Source organism: Primulina huaijiensis, chromosome 9 (assembly GCF_012295235.1).
Source record: "Primulina huaijiensis isolate GDHJ02 chromosome 9, ASM1229523v2, whole genome shotgun sequence".
NCBI lineage: Eukaryota > Viridiplantae > Streptophyta > Magnoliopsida > Lamiales > Gesneriaceae > Primulina > Primulina huaijiensis.
In genome coordinates this window covers 10,100,869-10,128,637 of record NC_133314.1, presented here as the reverse complement: position 1 = coordinate 10,128,637, position 27,769 = coordinate 10,100,869, and the positions used below count along the sequence as shown (strand labels likewise).

At 35.8% G+C, this 27,769-nt stretch overlaps 2 protein-coding genes across 2 annotated transcripts; both read left to right on the top strand.

The window, feature by feature from the left end:
• Positions 1 to 9,741: 9,741 nt before the first annotated feature.
• On the top strand, positions 9,742 to 11,504 carry LOC140983865 (uncharacterized). Its single transcript, XM_073451025.1, has 4 exons — positions 9,742 to 9,927; positions 10,391 to 10,897; positions 10,992 to 11,353; positions 11,480 to 11,504. Exons 1-4 carry the CDS (start codon positions 9,742 to 9,744, stop codon positions 11,502 to 11,504), a joined length of 1,080 nt encoding a protein of 359 aa, XP_073307126.1.
• Positions 9,754 to 12,006, top strand: LOC140983864 (uncharacterized). Its single transcript, XM_073451024.1, has 2 exons — positions 9,754 to 11,595; positions 11,668 to 12,006. Exons 1-2 carry the CDS (start codon positions 11,524 to 11,526, stop codon positions 12,004 to 12,006), a joined length of 411 nt encoding a protein of 136 aa, XP_073307125.1. The 5' UTR covers positions 9,754 to 11,523.
• Positions 12,007 to 27,769: the final 15,763 nt, after the last annotated feature.

The window sequence follows — 27,769 nt, the reverse complement described above, 5'->3', positions numbered from 1 at the left end:
ACTAGACTTTTCGATTAACTCGTTAATTAGCGTTTCGTACGGCGATTAAATCCCGAAAAATTCCCAAAACTCATTATTTTGATCCCAAATTTTTAACATAACATTTTTAGTATTTATTCTACTCTTCCAAGTCATTAGCCACCCCCGTGGAACCTTGGATCGATTTTTCCTTCTTTAATTTTTGTTTTTGACCCTTCGACGAACGTACCGAGCCATCTCCTAATTTACTCGAGCCACGCCCGAGCCGCCTCAAACCAAAACCTAGCCAACCCATCTAGGGACCCTACTGTGCAAGCCCAGCCCAAAACCCGGCCTGGCCCGCTCAAAAACCCACCTGGAACCTGACCCAAATTCTGTAAGTACATAGCGTGAGACTCCTTGCTTAATCAAGGACTCCTAGCCAACCTAGGACACCTCCAGCCGAGCCACCACCGAGCACAGCCGACCCTAAACAACCCTGGACCATGCCCAGACCCAGCCCATACCAGCCCAGGCCACTAGACTCGCGCACGAACCAACTGAAATCCACCAGCTGCTGCGCGCTACCTTCCTCTTGTTCCTAAGGTTTCGGCCCTCATCTCCCTCGAGCCACCACGAGCCCTGGCGGCACCAGGCCCCATCCTAGCCCTGACCCATCGTCCTTAGTCCCTACTAGACTACCTAGCCAGCGCCCACCCTGAACCGTGAGCCCCTCTTCTTCCTGAACTCCTGCGCGCGTGAATTGCTTGGGAAGAGTCCTAGCTTTCGTGGACTCTTCCCCCGCCTGAACCACGAGTCCTAGCCATTCTAGGACTCTTCCTAGGACCTAGCCACGTCCCAACCGAACCCTCCTCAAGACCTGGTCGAGCCCCTAAGCCTCATGCATCAAACCACACCCATGAAGACACACAACTCACGGCGCCCCTTATTGTCTAAACCCATCCCACGGTTCCAGCTTGTTTGTTCCTTGTTTGCTGCGATTTTGTGTGAGTTCTAGGCCTTTAAATTTCATGAAAATCATCCTTAACCAAGTCCTAATCATGGCAGCCCCTTATACAATATAAAAACATGATTTTGGGAAGCAAAAACACAAGTTTAAGACACCTATGCATGTAGTTACGAAAATTCCATCTTGTGTGCCATGTTTTTCATGCAAAACAATTTTAAATAATTACTATGGTGTGAAAGATGAGAAAAGGAAGAATTATGGCGTGCCTTTGCGTAATTTACGCACGAATTTACGTTGACGATTGCGAAGAACGATGACACGAACCCTTGGCTGAATTTTCCTTTGAAATTTTGCAACTTTCTCGTGAATTTAGAGGTGTGTGCCGTGTGATATTTTGAGAAAGAGTTTTCAGATTTTTAAAGAGGTGAGGCGTGAAGTTGTGTGTCAAAATATGGGGTGGATTGCACTTTAAATATCAATTAAAGTACTAATGATAACTTAAGCCCACTAACAAGATTAATTAGGTCCATTAGTACTTAATAAAATATTAAAAATAATTTTGCTTAAATAAGTTTGTGAATTTATTAGCCGGGTTGTCAAAAAGTTCGTATTTTTGTTGAAAAACCAACACTGATAAAATTTACGTCCCGGCGTATTAAATTACCTCAAAACCCTTTATTTTCAAAAAATTCTAAAATGCATCAACCATATTTTAAATAATTAAAAATAATTATTTAATAAAAATATTTTCTATTTTTTTTCAGTCCTCGGTCTCCGTTCCTCGATCGCAATTTGAATATCTTTTAAAAATACATTTTAATGCAATCATGTAGAAAAATATATTTTAAACATGCAAGTAAGCACAACAAAATTAATTCATGCATGCAATTAAAATATTTAATTAAAATACATGAGAATTTACTAATTGCATGCATGTGGTTTACGTGGACCTTTAAATTTTCGGTGCGTTACAATCTTCCCTTCTTGAATTGAATTTCGTCCCCGAAATTCGATTATCCTTAATAACCCAAAGTTTAGACTTAGTTTTAGTATCCCAAAAGTCCACGCATCCGCTGCGCTACTCTGATCAAACTTAAGTTCTAGAATGTCCTTACGTCTCCTTGATCCCAATTAAATTTTCCTTCTAAATCCTTATTTTGCAGTTCGCAACTTAAAAAAACCCATAATGACTTAGTGTTGTTACTATTATAACCTCAAATTTCAACGTTTCTTAAGTTCCCAATATAAAAATATGGATGATCACGCTTATCGTATATTATTTTCTTTATTTTACACCCAAAATATTCCTCAACTTATCAAATTTCAATCTTACAATCCCAAACACATCCGCTAACGCTTAGAGTTTTAAGCCTAATATCGATTCATTCTTAAAAACCCTTGATTAACATTCCTTATAACATTATAACCAAGATACCCCAAGGTTCCAAATATTCTTAAAAGTCTAAATCATAAAAAATTCTTACCATTTAAACCATTCAATTATCGCTTATTGCTAAATTAGTCCCCAAAATCTTTAGTAAATACAAGATTAATTCTTAATTTCCTCAAAATTTATCCTAATCGGTCCTTAATTTCAAAAATCCTACCATTATCCCACAAGTTTTTGGCATTCTTAATTTCCTTCTACGGGTTTCCAATAATATAAATTTCGATAATTTAAACTTATTCACCCAAAAATCAATTCTCATAATCAATCTTACCTTTTATCAAAACTTAAAATCCCAATTTATACATTTCTTACTCCCAAGTCGTTGCAATTCCTTACATCATTATTCCTTACGTCTAATTCCCAAAAATTAATTCGACTAGTAACCATGAATCATAAATATTTTCTTAGAAAATCTACGATTCCCAAAGGCATTCATAATATTCACGATTAACTTATGGCCCATAAATAGAACGTCACTACAAAAACCCAAATATCAACATAGTCCAATTCCACCACAAATCCAACATGCGTTGAAAAAAAATAATTTTTCATTTCATATCGTATCGCGTAAAAAAATTCAAAGCATATAAAACATATATTATCATCAAGCTACTAAACATGTGACGTAAACATTTAATTCATGTACTTATGTAGGTAACGACATATTAAATCACATAAAGCATTTAAAAACTTACAACTTTGAGGCTAGATGACTGATCTTTCCGGCGCTGATGGTGGCACAACCCTTTACAGGACCATTGCTATGATAACAACTGAAACGTCTGCCTTTCTTTTTCTCAAAATGTGCTAGAATTTTTTTTTTTAAAACCTCACATAGCATTCGGCCGAACCATAAAATTTCATAAAATATTTTTGACATCATTTTAAAATAAACAACCAACTAACATTTTTCTAAATCTAAAAATAACATTTGAAAAGTATAGCCCATATTGTAACCTCTCAAAAACCACTCGTGATCATGATAAAAGTCATAAAATCTTTTAAAATAAATCATAACATATATGCGGAAACTAGCGTCGGTCCTCGGGTCATGTGCACTTTCCGTCCAGTCGGATCAACCATCAAGACCTCCATTAGCATTATCATGATAACCTGCATCCATCACACATAGTGAGTCTAAAGACTCAACACACCATAATCTTTATAACAAATAATACATATAAAATCACATGCAACAGTGAAAAATACTTGTACTTAAAATATCGTTTTCATGAAGATGCATAAACTTAAAACATTAACATTTTTGTAAACCTTTTTATGATGCATGAACTTTAAATAAAAACATTTTCATAATGATGCATCAACTTTAAACATAAACATTTTCATGACATGAATAACATAAACCTTAACCTTTTACTTTTTCCTCAACATAACATAACATAAAACATTTTTCATGATCATAAACATTTTTCCTTTTTCCTTTGTTGAATTCAGATCGTTAATTGTGACTTTCCTGACATGACATGACATGATCGATGGATCCATCTACATATAACCACAGTACTGGGCGGCGGGGACATCAGCGACGCTCTCACCGGTCAACTGAGCCTTGGCCTAACATGATCGAATAGAAATACGATCGTCGGGGCTCCCTCTGGGGCCTTCTCCCATAAATGGGCTCCCTCTGGGGCCTTCTCCCCTCACGATATTCCCATTCTTCCTCAAACCTCATAACCTCATATTCGCAATAATGGAAACACGATCGTCGGGCTCCCACTGGGACCATCACCCTCACGACATCGCCATTATTAACGAATTAGTCACAATCACTTCACCTCCTTCAACATTTTACATTTTCATCACTTATAAAAATCATCCATATAATATCATTTTTATTTTTGAAACCAAGCATACAACATGTCTTTTAAATGTCAACCTTAAATCATAAAAATCCTATAGACATTTAAAAATCATAATTTAATCATGAACATTTCATAAACATTTAAAAATAATCATTTTAACCTCAAAATATTTAAAATAACATTTTGACATTTTAAATCATAAACATATAAAATTCCCTAAACATTTAAAATATCATTTTAACTTATAAAATCCCATAAACGTTTAAACTATCATTTTAACATTTAGAATTCCATAAGCATCCATAACTATAGAAAATAATCATATTAGCACATAAAACAGCATTCAGGGCACTGCCATGACGTTTACTAATTTTTAGGTGTGAAAAGACCGTTTTACCCCTAGACGTAAAATTTCACGTTTTTGACATGTTCTTAATTCCGTTAACTCTAACATGTCCCAAATAATTATTTAAGCCTACATTAATTTTCTCATATTTTTATTTAGCCTAAAACGAGGACTTTTAAATTTATCTTTAAATGTGACGTATTAATGCGTTTTAATCCCGAATTAAACCAAACCTTAATATAAAATTCCCAAATTAAAAACTTAGACTTATAATAATTATTTAAGCTTAAACCTAATTTTTCATAATTTTATAAAGCTTAAAACTAGGTGTTTCAATTAACTCGTTAATTAGCGTTTCGTGCGGCGATTAAATCCCGGAAAATTCCAAAACTCATTATTTTGATCCCAAATTTTTAACATAACATTTTTAGAATTTATTCTACCCTTCCAAGTCATGAGCCACACCCGTGGACCCTTGGATCAATTTTTAGTTCTTTAATTTTCGTTTTTGACACCTTAACGAACACACCGAGCCATCTCCTAATTTACCCGAGCCACGCCCGAGCCACCTTGAACCAAAACTTAGCCAACCCATCTAGGGACCCTACTGTGCAAGCCCAGCCCCAAAACATGACCCTAACCCGCTCAAAAAGCCTACTGAACATGACCCAATTTTCTGCATATGTGTGTGTCTTGTGTTCTAGTTGTATTAGGACTCCTAGCCAGCTTAGGTCACCTCCAGCCGAGCCACCCCCAAGCCCAGTCGACCATGACCACCCCTGGACCAATCCCAGACCCTACCCATGCCAGCCCACGCCCTAGAAAGCAAGCTGCGAACACCTGGACTTCAAGGACAGCAACCTGCGCGTAATATACCATCCTCACGTTTCTGGTTCTTTCTCTTGTCCTGCTTGAACCAACCCCTAGCAGCCCCTGCCCCAACCTTAGACCACCTTCTCTATACCCTAAAGGACCTAGTTCAACCCAGCCAAAGCCCCAGACCGAGCCCCCTGAATCCCTGCACAGCAGCTGCACAAACGTGACAGCAAGTTGATCTCCCGGGTGGGAGTCCTCGATGGATGGGACTCCTCCCAGCCCACTTTTTTTCGAATCCTAGCATGGCTAGGACCCCTGCTCAGACCCCTCACGGCCCTGGCTAGCCCTGGAACCAAGCCCAGTCCAGCCATGCCAACAAGGACACAAAACCGAACTCCTTTACTCCCATGACAGCAACCTGGTCCCATCTTGTTTCCTTTGTCGTTTGCAGCGTTTTAGTGTGTTCTAAGACCCCTAAACTTGTGTAAAACTTGCCCCTTAACATCCTAATTCATGGCAGCCCCTTTAGATCACATAAAACATGATTTTGGGACATAAATTCATACCTTAAACACATAAGAATGCATAAAAACGAATTTGTTCAAAAAAAAAGATCATGTTTTCATACAAAGTAATTCAAAGCAATAGTATGGTGTGATAGATGAGAAAAGAAAGATTTATGGCGTGCCTTTGCGTATTATACGCTCGAATAATCGTTGACGTCGAAGAACGGATCGAAACCTTAGCTTTTGTTCTCTTGGAACCCTTCGAAAATCCTCTTCCAATATGTGTGTATGTGTGCCGTGAGTATATGGGGTGGGGGAAAGAGTTTTTGTTTTGCAAAAGAGGGTGGCGTGAGTTTTTGTGTGTATGGAATAGGGTTTGTGTGATTTATTTAATGTAAACTCTAATTAAATCATTAATTAATCTCTAGGCCTATCATGCCAATTAATTCGAGCCCATTATAAGTAATAATTAGAATTTAATAAAATCATAAAAATGGTTTTGGTAAAATAAGTTCGTGAATTAAATGGCGGGTTGCTTAAAAGCTCGCATTTTAGTTGAAAATCCAACACCGATAAAAATTACGTCACGGCGTATAAAATCACCTCAAAATCTCTTATTTTCAAAAAATATGAAAAATCATCAATCATATTTTAAATAATTAAAAATAATTATTTAATGAAAAATATTTTCTATTTTTCAGCCATCGGTCTCCGTTCCTCGATCGCAACTCGAATAATCTTTAAAAATACATTTTAATGCAACCATGTAGAAAATATATTTAAACATGTCAATATGTACAACATAATTAATTAATACAATTAAAACATTTAATTAAAATACAAAGGAATTTAATAATTGCATGCATGTGGTTTGCGTGGACCTTTAAATTTTCGGGGCGTTACAATNGTGTAGTTGTTGTAGCATCGTTGCGATTTAATTCATGGTAATTCGTATGTTGAGCCAATTGTTATAAGGCCAATTGGAGTGGTTAGATAAGACATAGAGGTGTAACTTTCTTATTTTGAGTTTTGTTCAAATCATTGTGGAAGGTAAGCCAAAAGTGCCCCGAAGTGTGTCGTGTGTTTCGACGTTCCTCCAGTGATACATGTTGGGAGATTTAGTATAACTTTTTACTCAGACCTCCAAATGATCTGATATTTGGAGAGGTTCAAGAAAGGACATACAGCTACAACTTTGTAGTTTACCATTTTTCCAAATTATGAAGGGAATAGGCGTTTCGGAGGCGATTTTTGGAGAATCTGTGCGCAGAGTAACCAGAGTGCACCCGCACTCTATTGTTCAGTGCACCCGCGGTGACCAGAGTGCACCCACGCTCCAAAATGTAGCGCACCCTCGGTCTACTGTGTCAGATTTTTGGATGAGATGCCGAAGGCATAGCGCACCCGCGGTGCAAGGGATAGCGCACCCGCGGTCCGTGAACAGTAAAGTCGTGTTTTTGGATTTAAGTGCTTAAATACATGAGTTGGTTCACTTTTCCCTCATTTCTCTCCTCACTTCTCGATTCTCCACTCCAAGGAAGAGCTAGGGTTCTTATTTCCTTCAATTGTTCCTTTGATTCGAGCTTCTTGTTGGAATTTTGAAGTGAGATCAAGTTCATTTTGGGTTCAAGGAGCTAAGGTAAGCTTATGGTTTAGTTATTGTTAGATTTTGATGTTGGGGGAAATTATGGAGATTGTGATTGTGTTGGTTTTATGGATTCTATGGTATGGTTGTTGGATTATTGAGTTGTTGATAGTTCTATTCATGGTTTATTGTTGTAGGTTTTGTACCAAGAGTTTAGAACCAAGTGTTGCAAGTGTTGTAAGTGGAATTTCATTTCTTGTGCTCACATGATAATATATGTATTGTGTTTCAATGGTTTTAAAGTGTTATTCCCTTCCATTTGATTCATGCTATGTATTAATACACCTTGTTGTATATTAGAGGCATTTTATGTCTCAACCATGTCAAAGGGAATACAAGAGAAAAGATAGTCTTCAAAGTGTTTGTTTTAATGCCAAAGAGAGAATTCAAATGTTTTATTGGATTGATAGATACATAGTCAGAGATTGCATGCAATAAGTTGATCAACGACCATAGGCTTATATCCCTCAGAGTTATCGATTCATATCGATGGGATAGAGGCACAGAGACAGAGATACTATATAGATATCAATCCAACAGAGAAAAGAGAAATACCATCGTTATTGTTATATTATGCTATGTTATTCGTGTTTCAGAGTTGATGGTATTTTAATGTTTTCAAAGCCACGTTTTACAAAGTATGGTATATGTATTCATTGCTATGTAAGAGTTCCATTTGCTGAGTTTTATAATCATTTCAGTTATTCATGTGATGCAGATAAGAGCGACGAGCCAGGACGTTGATTGGAGCCGAGGTCATATGTATGAAAAATGGAAGGAAGAAAGATATTTTGATATACATGATCAAAATGACATTTTGTATTTTGTTGTATCATTTTATTGATCATGTGTTTATACTTTTGGTTATATATTGAAAATATATTTTGAATCCTTCCTTCCTCCCTTCTTTTTTAAACCTTCTTCCCTTCAAAGAAAAATTTAATTTCCGCTGCTATTTTATTAATACCGGCCAGAGGTGTTACAGCTTGGGTGAGTCCTTGCATCCTTTTTGATCTATCTCTATAGATCTGTATTCCCAATACATAGGATGCTTCATCTATGTCATTCATGGAGAATTTACTTGCTAACCATACTTTAGTTGATTGCAGCAATCCTACATCATTCCCAATGAGTAGGATGTCATCAAATTAAAATATAAGGAATGTCACTGCACTCCCATTAACTTTCTTGTACACACATGGTTCCTCAGGATTCTTAGCAAAACCAAACTCTTTGATAGTGCTATCAAATCTGAGTTTCCAACTCCTTGTCGCCTGCTTGAGACCATATATTGATTTCTGACACAAGGCTCATCATGGATTTGTTCATGAAGAAGCGTGTATCTTGCAGGCGGTCTGATAACCCTATAAGACCTTCTAGGAACGTGTACTTCAACTACTGGTTGTTGGGGATCTGGTTCAACTTTTACAGTTGAGGGAGTATCTTGAATTTTTTCAAGTTCTATCATCTTGCCTTTTCTATCTAATAGAAATTTCTTTTCCAAAAAAATGGCATTTCTTGAAACAAACACTTTTGTTTCATTAGGGTGATAGAAATAATATACACCAGAATTCTTTGGATATCCTACAAAGTAGCACAAAGTGGATCTACCATCCAATTTGTCTCCCACTGTCTGATTCACGTAAGCAGAACACCCCATATTCTCATGTAAGAATATTTGGGAGTTTTTCCCATCCATATCTCATATGGTGTTTTATCCACTGCTTTAGTATGGATATTATTCAACAACATTGCCGCAGTTTCAATTGTAGTCAACAATTTTAAAAACCTAGTCAACAATTTTAAAAACCTAATCAAATTCAACTAATTTTAAATACTAAAACCCTAGCACACCTCACTTTCTTTATTTTGTTTTTGGTTTTCACTCTCAACTCTTAACTCTCAACCACCACATACAATCCGCCCGCCGCCACACGCCGTCTGCCGCCCGCCGCCGCCTACTGCCTCCAGCAGTCAGAATATTTAGGTTAGGCATTGCATATTTATTATTTATCATACTTTTTTTTATAATATTTCAGATTTTGTGATTTCAAAAATCAACTTTTTTCCTATTATTAATTTATTATTTTATTATTCATTTATTGTTGAAGATTAATGGTGGAAAAAGATAAACAACCGGAGTTGGAATTTAAGCCAAAGTCTGGCGATATTGTTTGGGAATATGGGGTGTTGTATAATAATAATAAAAAAAAAGATTACATGCAAGATGTGTAAGAGGCTTATTAAAGGAGGAGTTTATAAGATGAAGCATCATATTGCGGGTGTAGTAGGACAAGTTGAAGCATGTCCTAAAGAATCCGATGAGGACAAAAAAAGAGTGAGAGACTATCTTGAAAATAGCAAGAATAAAAAGCATCAAAGGGTGGAAGAATTAAAAGAAGAAAGGGCGCAGGTAAACATATGTGTTGATGAAGAGGATGGTGATTGTCAAGTGATGGGAGATAATTCAAAAAAAAAAAGCCAAAGAATCTCGGGCCTATTGATAAATGGACATCCGCAATCAATCCAACAAAGGCAAGACAACAAAACATAAATGATGCCTTGAAGTTAACGTTTACAAATGATGTGCATGAGTATGTTGCTAGATGGATATACGAAACGGGGATTCCTTTTCATTCAATTGACAATCAAAGTTTTAGACAACTTGTAGAGGCGATTGGCCAATTCGGTCCGGGCTACAAACCTCCAAGTCAATATCTTTTAAGAAAGCCACTTTTGAAGCAAGAAGTTGAGAGGACCAAATTTTCTCTAAAAAACATGAAGAAGAATAGATGAAAAATGGATGTTCAATAATGACCGACGCATGGACCGATCGCAAGAAGAGAAGCATTATGAATATATGTGTTAATTGTAAGCTAGGCACTTCATTCCTTGGTTCTATTGAAGAATCCATGGAGGCACACACCGGGGTTTATATATTTGAGTTCGTTGAAAAATATATCATTGAGATTGGCACGCAACATGTTGTTCAAGTAGTGACGGACAATGCCACAAACAATATGGCGGCGGCGGATTTATTGAAGGTTACACAACCTCAAATTTTTTGGACCTCTTGTGCGACTCATACAATCAACCCCATGCTTGAAGCAATTGGAAAACTACTCAAGTTTAGCGGAATACTTGAGAAAGCAAAGGCCTTGACTATATTCATCTATGCACATCATAGAACTTTGGTTATTACGAAAAAATATACCAAGAAGAGTGATATTGTGAGACCCGGGGTGACTAGATTTGCTACTTCATTTTTTACTTTGGAAAGTCTCAAAGACAAGAAAGATCAATTGAGACTCATGTTTACATCCGATGAATGGAGCAAAACAAAGTTAAGGAGTAGTGTGAAGGGGAAAGCGGCTGAAGCCACGGTAACAAGTATATCTTTTTGGAATGGTGATTCTTTGGCTTTGAATGTCTGCACCTTTTTAGTAAGTTTTACGTCTTGTTGACGGTGATAAGAAGCCCTCCATGGCATTCTTATTGGGTGCTCTTAAACAAGCCAAAGAAGACATTAAAAAGTCTTTCAAAAAAGAGGAAAATGCCATCCCTATTTTGAAGATTATTGATGAGAACATTGAGAAGTCTAAGGGTAGACTTGATAGTCCTTTGCATTATGCCGCTTATTTATTGAATCCGTTTTTTTACTTCAAAGATTCAAGCATATCAAATGACACCAATGTCATGAATGAGTTTTTGAATTGTGTTGAGATAATTTTTGCCACTGACGAGGACATGCAATCTACCATTGCTAATGATGAATTGCTGAAGTATAAGAGTAAATCTAGAAACTTTGGAAAAAAAATGGCCTCGTGGAATATGAGCAGGTGGATGTGTACCATGACTTTGACCCGGGTAAATCTTTTTTCCTTTATTTTTATTCATGTCAGTACATGTTTTTTTTTTACCCATCTTTGGTTTAATTATTTTTTCCTCTTTGCTTTTTTAAGTAGGATGGTGGTCCAATTATGGTGGTGACACTCCAAACTTACAAAAAATGGCAATGAGATTTCTCTCATTGACAAGTAGTTCAACGGGGTGTGAAAGAAATTGGAGTCAATTTGAAGAGGTAAATATTGAGAACTAATTTATAAATTATGTTATATATTATTTTTTTTAACAATGGTTTTGAAATTTTTAGATACATACTAAGAAGAGGAATATGCTTGAGACATCAAGATTGAATGATCTTGTATATGTCAAATTCAGTGATAATCCTGTGAAGAAGAAGAGTAAAAGAGAAATGGGTGGAGATTTGCTTCTATCCTCTCAAGCTAGTGAAGCTCAAGGCTGGCTTGTTGTTGATGGTGATGAAGATGAGGTCGAGTCGGGTTCAGGACTTACTTGGAGAATGGTAGCGGAGGCCTCGGGAGAAGATGAAGTGCTACATCCAAGGAGGAGTGCAAGGAACATCCCCATCATAGTTGTAAAAAGCGCTCTCCTCGCTCGCTTAAGCGCGAGGCGAGGCGAGGCGATGTAGATGCGCTTCAAGAGAATCTGAAGCGCATCAGGTGGAGAAAGCCCACGCTTCAGTTCGCTTCGCTTTTGTTTGTTGGGCGAGCGCTCGTGCGCTTCAAAGAAGCAGCAGGCTTTTATATTTTTTAAGACAGCCCAAGTCCAGGTTTAGCCAAGTCCAAAATCCAAATTTAAGACCAGACCAATTGTATAATTAAAATCTCTAAGTACAGTGTTCTTAGCCACTGCGTATCTTCTCTGCCTCCGCCCAAGTCCAGTGGTCTGCATCTACGCTGCGTCTCTTCTCTTCCTCCAACACCGCCGCCGCCGTGTTCCCTTCTCTTTTGCCATTCAAAAATTTGTAAACCTTAATTTCAGGAATTTTTGTAAAAAATTTTAAATTGTGTTTTTTATTTTTAATAATTTAATATGTGATTTATATTTATATTTCAGTATTTAATCATATGAAACACAACAATTCCATCAAATCGAAAGGATATTGCTTGGAATTATGCAACACTTCCGGATCTTAAAAATCCAAATATTATATGTTGCTTTTGTGGTAAAATAACAAATGGTGGGATTTATCGGCACAAACCACATTTAGTTGGGGGCAATAGAAATGTGAAAGCTTGTCCGAAATGTCAGGAGCATGTTAAAGAAGAAATTAAAGAGTTCATGCAAAAAAAGAGTGATTTGAAGAATCAAATAGATGATATTCCTCATTTAGATGATATTGTTGATTTGGAAGAAGATGAAGATGATGATATTCAAACTAAAATGAAAGGCAAACGACCAATATCCGGTTCAAAAATCCCTCCTACGGTGCAGGGTAAAATGTGTAAACCAGCAGGGCGTATTGATCTTTATTTTGTGAAAGATATAGAAGAAATTGTCAGACAGAGACGTGCGAAAAATAAAGGTCAGTATGATGAAAATAAGAAGAAATTAAGAGAAGATGCGGTTCAGAAATTTGCTACGTGGATGTATGATGCCGGAATTCTTTTTAATGCTGTTAAATATGATTCTTTGCAATCCTGTATTGATGTTATTGGGACTTTTGGAGTGGGAATGAAACCTCCATCATATCATGAAGTAAGAGTTAAGTATTTGAAAAGGAGTTGGCAAATACGAACATGCTTCTCAAATCCCATTGGAATGAAACCTCCATCATATCATGATGATTATAATGACATTTGATATTTTATCTATCACATTTTCAAAGAATTTTTATTTTATTTTGATTTTTTGATAATATTTTGTTTATTGCGCTTTTTTCCGTAAAGCGTGCGCTTCGGTTTGCGCTTTGCGCTTCAAGCCCCAAGACACTTGAGCGCTTTTTTGCGCCTCTCGCTTTTGACAACTATGATCCTCATTAGAAAACTTGATGAAGATTTAGATACATCGGAGGAAGAGAATGAAGAAAATGTTGATTTTGAGTCCGATGATGAGAAAATCATGGATGTAGTAGATGGCTCATAAGTAGATGATTCGGAATATTAGTTATATTTATTCTACTACTTGTTCTAATGGTGGATAATTGATTAAAACTTTGAAATTTGAACTTAGTTTTTTGGTAAAAATAATTATATTACTTTGTTAGCATAATAACATTAATATGATGATTAATTTTATTAATTGCACATTGTAGAACCCGTTAAATCAGACTATGTATAAGTCATGCATAATTACTATTATTTAAATTAAAATGATTTTTATGCATGAGGATTTAAATTCTTTACTTTAAATTTGTTGAGTTATTTTACGCAGTAGTTTAATTTTATCTTTTCAGCTAGATAATTGAGGTCGGAGTGGAGCTGGAGTATAGAAGATAAAATTTAATGATAAAAAAACATTCCTAGAATTTATTTAAGATAAATAATAATTTATTTTAATGTAAAATAAAGTTTAAGAATTTAATTAATTAATTAGAGATAAGTAGTAAATAAATTCTTTTATGTCCAATAATTTAATTAAAAGCCTAAAATAAAATATGTGACCAATTGAGATAACTTAATCTAGGCTTATTTTATATAAGAAATTGTAACTTAACATGTTAGTAAATTAATTTAAAGATTTAGCCATGCATGCAAGAAAATAGTCTCCATAAATTAATTTATTTAATTCACTAAAATACCTAATGGGTAGATAAAACTCTAAAGATTTAAAATACAATGTTTAAGCAATATTTTTCCCTCCCATTATCTTAGAAAATCGGCCACCTCCTTTTAAAGGATTTAAATATTTGGCAACTCTCCATTATTGATCCCTTTCCTTATCCTTTCCTTGGTATGATTAATTCCCTCACATTTAATCATCAACAATTAATAATTAACCAATATTCTCACCCCATTTACTTGGTAGAATTCGGCCACCCAACTTTTAAAAGATTTGTTATTGGTTTGACAACTCACCATTTGATATCATTCCTTATTCTTTTCTTCGGAGATAACTCCCCCACCTTTTAATCACCAAGTAATTATTAAATAAGCAAATTCCTACCCTATTTTGAATGAGAAAAATCGGTCATCTCATCCCATTAACCCTCCCTCAATCAAACAATATCAAATCATTTCCCTTATCTCTCAAGCTCTAGGATAGAAAGATTTCTACCTTGCCATTCTATCCCCATATCTCTTGCCACCTCCCTATTCATTTCCCTAGACATTCTCCTCTCCATCCATTCAAAAATTTCAGAGCAACTTTCAGAAAAAAAAATCGTGTGAGGCTAGAGGAAAAAGAAGAGAGAAAAGTAGAAAAGTAAAAGAACTCCGTCTCCGTCGCGCCGTATCGTCGTATTAATTCGTTTTCTTTTCAAACGATTTCCAGGCATGTTTATACCATTCTTTTCTCTTCAATCAAGTCATATTATTATTTTAAAACATCATATGTACATGAATCATGAAGCAAAACCGAATTTATGTCAAGATATTTTCGAAAAACGTAGTGCAGATTTTCGCCTCTTCCATTGTGCCTTCACGTTTTGTTGTTTTTGATGATTTCAGGGGTTGGATCGTGCCCAGGCTTTCAAGGCTGCTTTTAGACACGATATAGGGTGTGCTAGGAATGTGTTAGTTCGTTGGTTTCCCTCCCCCCCCCCCCCCCCCCCAAGCAACACGTTTTGACAGCAACTCTCCAAACTTTCATAGGGTGTCTCGATTTGCATGTTTTTCTGTCTAAGGCAAGTGTTCTGATCCTGGCTGCTCTAGGGGCTGTAGCCATGGTTAGAACCTTTCCCTAACATGTCTAGGACATGACCAAGATGACCTTTCATGGCTTGGTCCATGGTCCCATCGGTTTTAAACCAAACAACACACGACAGCCCCCTTCGATTCCCTTTTCTTTTCCTACATGTGTAGTTTCGGTTTTGAGGTTGGGGTGGATCTTGGTTGGCTTTTTAGCCCTTAGCCATGGTTTGAACAATACCTCATGATGTCTAGATCAAGCCATGGTCAATCAAATGGCCACTGGAATGATCCATGACAGCAAAACAATCGCAACACCCCACGCGTGTTGTATGCATTCTCGGGTGAAGCGTGGTGATGGTGTGGGTGGCTGCTTGGATTGTGGCTGGCCTAGGGCCCTTAGCCATGGTTCAAGCCACACCTTAGGATGTTGGTAAGAGGCTCTGGTCAGTGGTTCAAGCCCCAATGGCCAATAGTCTCGAAAACGAAGCAAGGAAGCGCAACAGCTGCTGCTGTAATTTTCTGGATTGCAACTGTGCCTTCGGTTCAGAGGTGTGTTTCGAGCTCTTCGTTGGCTTTTAGCCTATGGCCTTGGACTGGACAGTACCTCAATAAGTTAGGAAGGTCATCTTTTTGGCCGTTTGTGATTTGGTTAAGTTTATAGGTCGTACGAGAATTTACGGTGCAATGTGCCAAAGTGACTCTCGAAAGAGCGTTTCATGTTTTGGCCTCCATTCACCAAATTTCGTGAGTTTCAATTTTTAGGAGCGTCATTTCATCATGTTAGGCGTATTTTGACCATGACTAAATGATGGTTCGAAGTTGGTTCGGGTTGGTACGGAGTCATGATTAGAAATTAAGTTGTTGGTCTAGTTGGCCCCGTGTTTGGGTTCAATGACTAAGTTATTTTCAAGGGAAAAATCATTTGCATATTTTCATGTTAGAATTAGGTCGCAGCGAACCTGGAAACGATCCAACCCATTTGGTAAAATAAAACAGGATATTTAATTATATTACGTGCATAAAATATAAAAGTTTATTTTTTGATATATATGCGATATTGTTTGTGGCCACGTTACGTTCATGGGATTGCAGCTTATGGGATTATTACTTCACCCGGTGACCTAGGACCGGTTCATGTTCATGTATGGGTACGGATATCCAGTCCAAGGGGTGTGATGATCTCTACCGCCCAGTATACTGTGGTTTAGTCTGTCAGACGATTCATGTTATGTTATGTTACGTTACATTATGGGCCACTCGCGTAGAACATATTCTCAACAGAAAATTATGATATGCTATTTTATGACAAGGCTCTATCGAGCAAACATTTTACGTACGATTTTCAGTTATGCACGTATTTATAATTAATCATGACACGATTTCCATGTTTACGTTACGACACGATATTTTTAAGTTGCATGCGATTTTATTATATATATACTTGTTATTTCACGATATATGCATGTTGATTCTTTATACTCACTAGAATTGATTGTTGTAGGTATTGATGAGGTCGGGACCGATTGCGGGGACCAGTGAGCCATCTTGGGTCGGCAGTAGTAGGAACCCGAGGACCTCATTTTCAGCACTTACTATTTTTATTCCAAACTCAGTTTTTATTTTGTCGAATTATTTTAAGTTGTTATTCTGAAAACATTATTTACTTCCGCTGCTACTTTAAACATTGGATCTTTTTATCAGTATATTTTATGAATGAGGCATTTTATTTATTTAAAGAGAAAATTTTAAATTTTTCCTCAAATTTTCAAATACGAAATACGGGCCTCTACAGCTGGTATCGGAGCCTATGTTCTTGTAAAGGGTTGTACTACTACTGACCTAGAGAAGCTCACGAAGTCACGTCTTCGGTCTGTAAGTTTTACGTTTACGCATTTTGTTTAAAACATAAATATTTTATCAGCATGTTTACATGAAATGTTTATTGTCAAGATTATGATTATGCAATATTTATTTAAATTTAAAGAAATAATGGAATTATACATGTTGGTTACGTATGGGTTATATGTTTGAAGCAGTATGCCTCCTAGACGCATTCTTGAGCGCGCGAGAGATGATGAGCCTCGCCAGGAGGATGGTGAGGATCGTAGGCAGTAGAGAGATGCACCACCGGACATGAATGCCCAGATGCTAGCTGGGATGACTCAGTTCTTCGCACAGTTTGCGGGGAACAATGCTGTGGCAGCCAGGCCGACAGGGCCCGAGGCTACCTATGACCGGTTCATGAAGATGCGACTGAAGGAGTTCTCAGGGACGACAGATCCCATGATTGCCGAGGGCTGGATTAAGTTCCTCGAGAATATCTTCGAGGTCATGGAGCTTGGGGATGCAGACAGAGTTCGTTGTGCGACCTATCTGTTTGGAGGAGACGCATGCCTATGGTGGGAAGGAGCATCCGTAGCTTTGAATGTGGCTACTCTGAGCTGGACGCGCTTCATGGAGGTATTCTACTCCAAATATTTTAACGACGAAGTGCGCACCAGGTTGACCAGGGAGTTCATGACCCTGAGGCAGGGAGATATGACTGTTACGGAGTTCATCCGGAAATTCGAGAGGGGTTGCCATTTTGTACCCTTGATTGCGAATGATATTGGAGCCAAATTGAGGCATTTTATGGAGGGTATACGGCCGATCTTGCGTCGTGATGTTAGGGTGGCTGGCCTTACTACTTATGAGGTCCCTGTCTCCAGAGCGCTAGCCTCAGAGCAGGATCAACATGATATTGAGAGGGATCGTCAGGGCAAACGACCAGTCCAGATGCCGCACCGCCCTCCTCCTCAGCAGCAGCATCAGAATAAGAGACCTTTCCATGGCACAATCAGGAACAGAGGGCAGCAGCAGCAGCAGCAGGGACGGGCAGTCCCGAGGGCCGTTGAGCACCCAGTCTGTGCAAAGTGCTCGCGCCGTCACGCCGGAGTTTGTATGTACGGCTCAAGGAAGTGTTACAAGTGTGGTAGTTTAGACCACTTGCTGAAACAGTGCCCGCAGGGGAGTCTGCCTACTCAAGGCAGAGTTTTTGCTCTCCATGCAGCGGAGACTAACTCGAAGACCATGCTCATGACAGGTATCTTAAAGCTTTAAGTTTGTATTTGAATTTCGATGTTTTTAAGATTTGGGGTTAAGATTTTGAACTTAGAATTGCGATAGGATTGCATGCTCTAATCAGGGTCATTTTTGGGGATTAGGTTAGAAGAACTTTGACCTTCGCCTGTCTATAAGTTAGTTCTTGTAATTATTGGGTTCCGCTTGATGTTCCAACCTTTCACGGAGAATTTTTATAGCTGGTTCAGCTACGAAAGTCTTGATAGATTCATGGGCTACTCATTCGTTCATTTCAGAGGTTTTTGCGAACTTCTTCAAGGTCAAGACCGTTGGGCTAGATATAGCCTACTCAGTAGTATTGCCGTCCGGAGAGGAGATGACAGCTACTAATGAGATCCGAGACATAGACCTCGAGCTTCATGGCAATCTTGTTTATGCGGATCTTATTGTGTTGCCGATGCCAGAGTTTGACATCATACTGGGTATGGACTGGCTACTAAGGAACATAGTTTTGATTGGCTTCTAGCGGAGATCTGTTCTAGTCCGACCGCCTGGGATGTCGCAGTTCTTATTCGAGCAAGACAGGTACTTTCCTTTACCACGCATTATACCTTGTGTCCAGGCGAGGAAGCTCATGCATAGAGGGTGTCGGGCATTTTTAGCGACTTTTGTATTCGTTCTCGAGGCACCCAGTCAGTCAGCCTCCGATGTTCCCATTGTTAGGGATTTTCTAGACGTGTTTCCTGAGGACGTCTCTGGTATGCCACCCGAGCGAGAGGTGGAGTTTTCTATTGAGCTTATGTCAGGTACGGTACCGATCTCAAAGGCACCGTACTGATTAGCACCTACAGAGATGGCAGAACTGAAGAAGAAGATTCAGGAACTTATTGACAAGGAGTTCATTCGCCCAAGTTTTTCCCCATGGGGCGCACCAGTTTTGTTTGTGAAGAAGAAGGATGGTTCGATGAGGCTCTATATTGACTACCGGGAGTTGAACAGGGTTACATTGAAGAACAAGTACCCACTTCCGTGGATTGAGGATTTAATTGATCAGTTACAGAGAGCTTCAGTATTCTCAAAGATTGATCTGCGTTCCGGTTATCACCAGTTGCGGGTGAAAGAAGCCGATGTTCTCAAGACTGCTTTCAGGCCTCGTTACGGCCACTTCGAGTTCCTTGTGATGCCGTTCGGTTTGACGAATGCGCCAGCGATCTTCATGTATCTCATGAATCGCGTATTTCAGCCGTATCTTGACCAGTTCGTGATAGTATTCATCGACGATATTCTCGTCTACTCAAAGAATCATGAGGAGCACAGTAGACATCTGACCGCAGTTTTACAGACCTTACAGAAGCATAAGTTATTCGCGAAGTTCAGTAAATGCGAATTCTGGTTAGAGAAGGTGGCGTTCTTGGGCCACATCATTTCTAGCAGCGGTATTGAGGTAGACCCAGCGAAAGTTGCAGCAGTCAGAGATTGGGTTGTGCCACATAATGCATCTTAGATCCGTAGTTTTCTTGGGCTAGCAGGATATTATCGGAAGTTTATTCAGGGATTCTCTTCTATCACAGTTCCACTCACATCGTTGACAAAGAAGAATGTTAAATTTGTGTGGAGCGATGAGTGTCAGAAGAGCTTCGATACTTTGAAGCAAGCTCTTATCTCAGCACCAGTATTGGCCATGCCGTTAGGGCTCGGCGAGTTTGTATTGTATACCGATGCTTCGAAGCTCGGTCTAGGCGCAGTATTGATGCAGCATGGGAAAGTGATAGCATATGCTTCTCGACAGTTGAAAACCCATGAGAAGAACTACCCTACCCACGATCTAGAGTTGGCAGCTGTAGTTTTTGCTTTGAAGATTTGGAGGCACTATTTGTACGGAGAGAAGTGCCAGATCTTTACCGACCATAAGAGCCTCAAGTACTTCTTTACGCAGAAAGAGCTGAATATGCATCAGAGGCGTTGGTTGGAGCTAGTGAAGGACTACGACTGTGACATTAGCTACAACCCTGGTAAAGCTAATGTAGTTGTGGATGCATTGAGCAGGAAAGTCGCAGTGATGGCTCATTTGACTATTTCGAGACCTCTTTTTGTGCGAGATACAGAGGTTTGATCTAGAGACATATCCACGAGGTAGAGTTTCCCGTCTATCTACTTTGACGATTCAGTCTTCTCTTCTAGACCGTATTCGCAGTGGTCAGTCAGTAGACGAGCAGTTGGCAAAGTGGAAGCAGAGAGATGAGGCCAAGGGCAGTATCTTGTATACAGTTAGCGACGGTATTGTGAGATATCGAGACAGAATATGGGTTCCTAGCAGTGGTTCTATTCGAGCAGATATTTTATCAGAGACCGGATGAAACTTAAAATTAATAATTTATTATATGTTAAAACCTATATTTTAAAATTTAAGTTTCATTAAAATTATAAAATTATGTTATTTTAGTATTGTGTGTTTATATATAAATGTCTTACTAAATATGTTTTATTTTCAAGTTTTCTATGTGTTGGTAAAATAATGATAACTCAAGCTAGAAAATTCAAATGGAGGTGATTCAAACATATTTGGAATCCTTGAGAAATTATCTACAACTTTGCAGAAGACATGATTGCCTAAAAAGTTGGTTAAGATGATCAAATTGTGAAAATATCAAAAAGAGGACAAATTTACTTTCACCGTGACCAGCATATAGTAAAAAAATCATAACTATTCAATATTTAACCAAATGAGATGAACCAAGTGGCCAAATTCATCTACAAACAATTCCACATGTTTGCTGTTTTGAGCAGAGTCAAATTCGGTGATTAAAGTCATGGAACAAAGCATTGAAAGAAGGGACATGGAATTGAAATTGGAGGAGACAGAGACTACTATTACAACTACATGGCATTAATAAAATTTTTGACTCTTTCTCTCATTTGGCCTATAAATAGAGGCCTTGTGCTAGCTTGAGAATCATTTTATCTCATTGTAAAATATAGTGTGAGAGTGTATAAAAGTTCTAAGTTCCAATATATTTTTTATTTTCCAAATTATGAGTGATGTTTTTAGTGTTGATCAAAAGTAAGTTCATGGAAAGCTAAATCTATTATGTCAAGGTGAAGAGGATGAATTTTTGGTGAAGTAAGATTGTTTATATTTTGTATATTCTTTCTTTATTTCTTTTCATTTTGCTAATTTCTTTTTATTGTAGGTATAAAAATGAATTATTTGTTGTTATCAATTTACATCAAATTCTTGATACCATTGAAGTGGTTATCTNTGAAACTAACTTTTACTTTCCGCATCTAACATTTACTTTATCGAAACTAACTTTTACTTTCCGCATCTAACATTTATTTTATCGTAACTAACTTTTACTTTTCCGCAACTAACTTATTAAATCATATATTTTTTTTAGGCAATAGCGTGGCTCTGCCTGTTGTTCTAAATGAAATATAATGATTTAATTTAACATTTACTTTATGCAGTTATAAATTTATATAGTTATATATATAATCATAGGTACCATATATAAAATATCGGTGAATTCGGTATTTTCTATAGTGGGAACTATATTATATTAGGTGTGTGATTAAATATTAATTTTCTTGGAACCATTATTTATGGTGGTTTCCTTTGTTTTACTTTTAGTTAAACAATATTGCATAAACCAAGAATAAATCCTCGAGCGTTGACAAAATTTATAATTTGTAAACTTCGTTTTTGCATTTGGTAATTTATAAATTAATAAATTTAAACTTAAAATAACCTCTCTGTGGATGGATCTCGTACTTACGAAACATGTTACGTGCAGACAACCTACACTTGGGTGAATTATAATTTAAGTAGTAGCAAGTTTTTGGCGACGTTGCCGGCGAGGTATAAATTAAGTTTATATTTGTTAATTATGTTTTATTTATAAGAAGTGTGTTGTTTTTTTTGTATGAGTATTTGGAGTCGAAAAAAAGTGGTAGACTTATTCGAGTATCTGAAAATAATTTAAACATGGATGATAATTCAAATAATCAAGATAATGATAACAATAATAACAATAATAATAATAATAATGAAGAACATGATCAATTAAGAACACTTAGACACCATATGAAACCTATTAGAACTAGTGCACCATCTTGTTTAGTTTTTCCTCCTGATGCATCTAATTTCAACTTTAAACCTCAAATTATTCAACTTTTACCAAATTTTCATGGCTTAGATTCTGAAAATCCATATTTACATCTAAAAGAATTTGAGAAAGTTTGTAACACTTATAATGATCAAAATTGTAGCATGGATATAGTTCGATTAAAGCTTTCCCTTTTGCTTTAAAAGATAAAGCTAAAACATGGCTACAAAATTTGAGATCAAGTTCAATATGATCATGGGAAGAAATGCAACAACAATTTCTCAAAAAGTTTTTTCTTTCCCATAGAAAAAACTTTTTTAAAAGACAAATTACTACTTTTCCTCAAAAACAAGGAGAAACATTTTATCAATGTTGGGATAGATATAAATAATTACTTAATACATGCCCACATCATGGTTTTGAAACATAGAGAATAGTTTCTCACTTTTATGAAGGTTTAATACCTAAAGATAGGCAAATGATAGAATTCATGTGTAATGGAACTTTTGAAGATAAAAACCCAAATGAAGCTATGGAGTATTTGGATTCATTAGCAGAAAATGCTCAAATTTGGGATAATATAGGCACAATAGAACCACCAACAACCAAAATCAATAATTCAACAAATGGGGGTGGTATCTATAATCTTAAAGATGATATAGATATTCAAGCTAAACTTGCATCTTTAACAAGAAAAATTGAGTCATTAGAAATGAAAAAGAGTGGTCAATTAAAAAGTATTCAAGAAATTGTTTGTCATATATGTGATACACATGATCATGCTACAAAAGATTGTCCAACATTACCTTCATTTAAAGAATGTCTCCATGAACAAGCAGATTATGTTAACAATTATAAAAAACCAATACTAGATCATTTTTCAACATCATATAATCCTGGATGGAAAAATCATCCTAATTTTAGTTGGAGAAATGATAATAATGCACAACCCTCACAACAATATTTTCAAAATAACCAAAATCATCAAGGTTATATTCCTTATGTTACACCTCCAAGAAAAAAACTTTGAAGATGTAATTCATGCATTTATCCAAAAGCAAGAATCTATCAATATTCAAAACAGTCAATCTATGACTGATTTGAAAGAAACTCTTGCAAAATTTGCATCTGCACTTAATATTCATGAAAAAGGAAAATTTCCATCTCAACCTCAACCTAATCCTAAAAATCAAAATCAAGAATTAAAAAATGAAAAAATTGATCAAATAAAATCTGTTATTACCCTTAGAAGTGGTAAAATAGTTAATGATCCATATAGTAATGAAAACAAGGATCATTTAAAATCAAAGAGTAAGGATGATAATCCTGATACTTTTGAGAATGATGATACCTTAAATTCTAAAAATAATATGTTGAATGATAAATCATCTGAAATAGTAAATCAATCAAATAAACCTCCACTATTTCCTCATGCATTAACAAATCATAAAAAACAAAAAAATGATTCTGATATCTATGAAGTTTTTAAACAAGTAAAGATAAATATTCCATTATTAGATGCTATTAAACAAGTACCTTCATATGCAAAATTTTTAAAAGACTTATGTACTGTGAAGAGAAAATTGCATGTGAAGAAGAAAGCATTCTTGGCTGAACAAGTAAGTTCTATTCTTCAAAATAATTCTAGTTTAAAATATAAAGATCCTGGTTGTCCAACAATTTCATGTATTATTGGAGAAAATAAAATTAAAAAAGCTTTGTTAGATTTGGGAGCAAGTGTGAATTTACTTCCTTATTCAGTTTATGAAAAACTTAATTTAGGAGAATTAAAACCCACTTCTGTTACTCTCTTACTGGCGGATAGGTCAATCAAAATACCTAGAGGTATTGTAGAAGATGTGTTGGTTCAAGTTGATAAATTCATATATCCTGTAGATTTTATTGTTTTGGATACACAACCAATAGAAGTACATAATGAAATTCCAGTAATATTGGGACGACCATTTCTAGCAACTTCAAATGCTTTAATTAATTGTCGAAATGGAATAATGAAATTGTCTTTTGGAAATATGACTCTAGAACTTAATGTGTTCAATTTATGTAAACAACCAAGTATTAATGAAAATGAATATGATAATGAAATTGAAACAATTATGGAAGAAAATATACAAGAAGAAAACTTAAATCAACAATCTGAAGTTTTTTCAATAGAAAGTTTTGAGTCTGAAAATAATTTTAAAAAAGATGATAATACAAAACTTGAATTAAAAGTTTTACCATTCGAATTGAAATATGTATTTCTTGGTGAAAATAAAACATTTCCTGTTGTAATTTCTTCCACTCTTCTACCAAATCAAGAAGAAGATTTAATTAAATTACTTAAGAAATATAAAAATGCAATTGGATGGACTTTGAAAGATATAAAAGGTATAAATCCTTTAATTTGCACACATAAAATTCATTTGGAAGAAAATGCTAAAACATATCAACAACCACAAAGAAGGTTAAATCCACATATGAAAGAAGTTGTTAAGAATGAAGTATTAAAACTATTAGACGCTGGAATTATCTATCCAATCTCAGATAGTAAATGGGTAAGTCCAACACAAGTAGTACCTAAAAAGTCAGGCATCACTGTTATAAAAAATGAAAAGGGAGAGTTATTACAAGCTAGGATTCCATCTAGTTGGCGTATGTGTATTGATTATAGAAAATTAAATGATGCAACTAGAAAAGATCATTTCCCACTACCATTTTTAGATCAAATTCTAGAAAAAGTAGCAGGAAATTCTTATTACTGTTTTCTTGATGGGTATTCGGGGTATTATCAAATACCTATATCATTAGAAGATCAAGAAAAAACTACTTTCACTTGTCCTTTCGGAACTTTTGCATTTAAAAGAATGCCATTTGGTTTATGTAATGCTCCGGCTACTTTTCAAAGATGCATGTTAAGTATTTTCAGTGATATGATTGAAGAATTTGTAGAAGTTTTTATGGATGATATAACTGTTTTTGGAAACTCATTTGAAAATTGTCTTAAAAACCTAGAAGAAGTATTAAAACGATGTGAAGAAAAAAATCTTGTTTTAAATTGGGAAAAATGTCATTATATGGTTAAATCTGGGATTGTGTTAGGTCATGTGATATCTGAAAAAGGAATTGAAGTTGATAAAGCCAAAGTTGATGTTATTGCTAATTTAACATCACCAAAAACGGTCAAAGAAGTTCGATCATTCTTGGGTCATGCAGGTTTTTATAGAAGGTTTATAAAAAATTTCAGCATAATATCTAAACCAATTTCGAATCTTTTAACAAAAGATACACAATTTGAATGGACTCAGAAATGTGAAAATGCTTTTAAAAAAATAATTAATCTTTTAATTACATCACCTATTTTACAACCTCCAGATTGGTCTTTACCATTTGAATTAATGTGTGATGCAAGTGATTATGCTATAGGAGCTGTGTTAGGACAGAGAAAAGAAGGAAAACCGTATGCAATCTATTATGCTAGTAGAACCTTAAATAGTGCCCAAATAAATTATTCAACTACTGAAAAAGAATTACTTTCAGTAGTATTTGCATTAGATAAGTTTCGATCTTATTTAACTGGTTATACTACTATTGTGTACACTGATCATTCTGCCGTAAAATATTTATCAAATAAACAAGATCCTAAGCCAAGATTAATACGGTGGATTTTATTGTTACAAGAATTTGATATTATAATTAAAGATAAAAGAGGAAAAGAAAATGTCGTAGCCGATCATTTATCTAGAATAATGACTGAATCATGTGATAATGAAATACCAATAAATGAAAATTTTCTAGATGATCAGTTGTTTTATGCTACTATTATGCCCTGGTTTGCTAACATTGTAAATTTTATTGTGACAAATAAAATACCTTCTCATTGGAATTCACAGGATAAGAATAAATTCTTGATAGGAGTTAAAAAATTTTATTGGGATGATCCTTACTTGTTTAAGTATTTTCCTGACCAAATTTTTCGACGATGCATACCCGACAATGAAGTAAGTAATGTCATTAAATTTTGTCATTCAGAAGCATGTGGAGGTCATTTTTCATCCAATAAAAAAGCTGCAAAAATCTTACAATGTGGATTTTATTGGCCTTCTTTATTCAAAGATACGCATTTATTTTGCAAATCTTTATGGCATTACACATAAAGTTTCTACCCCATATCATCCTCAAAGTAATGGTCAAGTTGAACTTGCAAATAGAGAAATAAAACAAATTTTAGAAAAAACAGTTAATCCAAATCGAAAAGATTGGTCTTTAAGATTAACTGATGCCTTATGGGCATATAGATGATGCATCTAAATTAAGAAAATTGCAATTAAATGAACTTGAAGAATTAAGAAATGATGCATATGAAAATTCAAAGATTTATAAAGATAAAACTAAAGCCTTTCATGATAGAAACATTATGAGAAAATCATTTGAAATTGGACAAAAAGTTTTACTTTATAATTCTCATTTGCATTTATTTCCAAGAAAACTACGATCGAGATGGTCAGGACCATTTATAGTTAAATTTGTTTATCCTCATGGTGCTGTTGATATTGAAAATCTTAAAAATAATGACGTGTTTAAAGTTAATGGGTAAAGACTTAAGCCTTTTATAGAAAATGAAATTCTTAATGATGATTTTATGGCTTTATATGATCCACAATAGTTGGTTGATATTTTCATTTTGTTTTTGCAGATTCTAGTTCATTTCCCGGTTAAGTGGCGGATAACGGTACTCCGTGACTATCTAAGTCGGGTTTTTCAGTTTTCCCAAAATAATAATAATAATAATAACAATAATATGGATGCTTGTCTTGTGAATCTTCGTAAATATTTTGCTTGTTTACCTGATAATGCGTTGAAAAAAATATATAAAGCTAGATGTGAGTGACTAAGGTTGATGATGTCATATGGCATACCGAATGATATTCGTTTGATAATTGAAGCAAAAGTCCGATTGGTTGGGGAAGCAAGTGAAATAATAATAAGACATATGCCAAGATTTGGTAAAGCATATATGTCAAAAAGCGAAGAGCTAAACGTATAGGTGGATGTCATAAATGTGCAAGGTGGACTTGTAAAGGAAAATGCAAGAATGTTGGAATAACATCAATGAATAGAGAAGATAAAATTTTATTCATTAAGAATTGTCTGAGTAAAGAGCCTTTGGATAATTTTCTAGAGGTTCTTGATACGCATTCTAGTGGGTACGTGCAAAATGAACTTCTTAAACTATGGTGGCAATTTCAACATGAGGAATATCAATATGGACGGTGGAATCAGCCTTATAAAGATCCTACTGTAGTAACGCATATCTGTTTAGATAAGTAAATATATATATACAATTTCGTCTCGGGAATCTGACGTTAAAAGACCCTGTTTGCCAATTTATTAGAATATTGGATGGGAAGCATATCCTCGACTCGTAGAAGGCGTT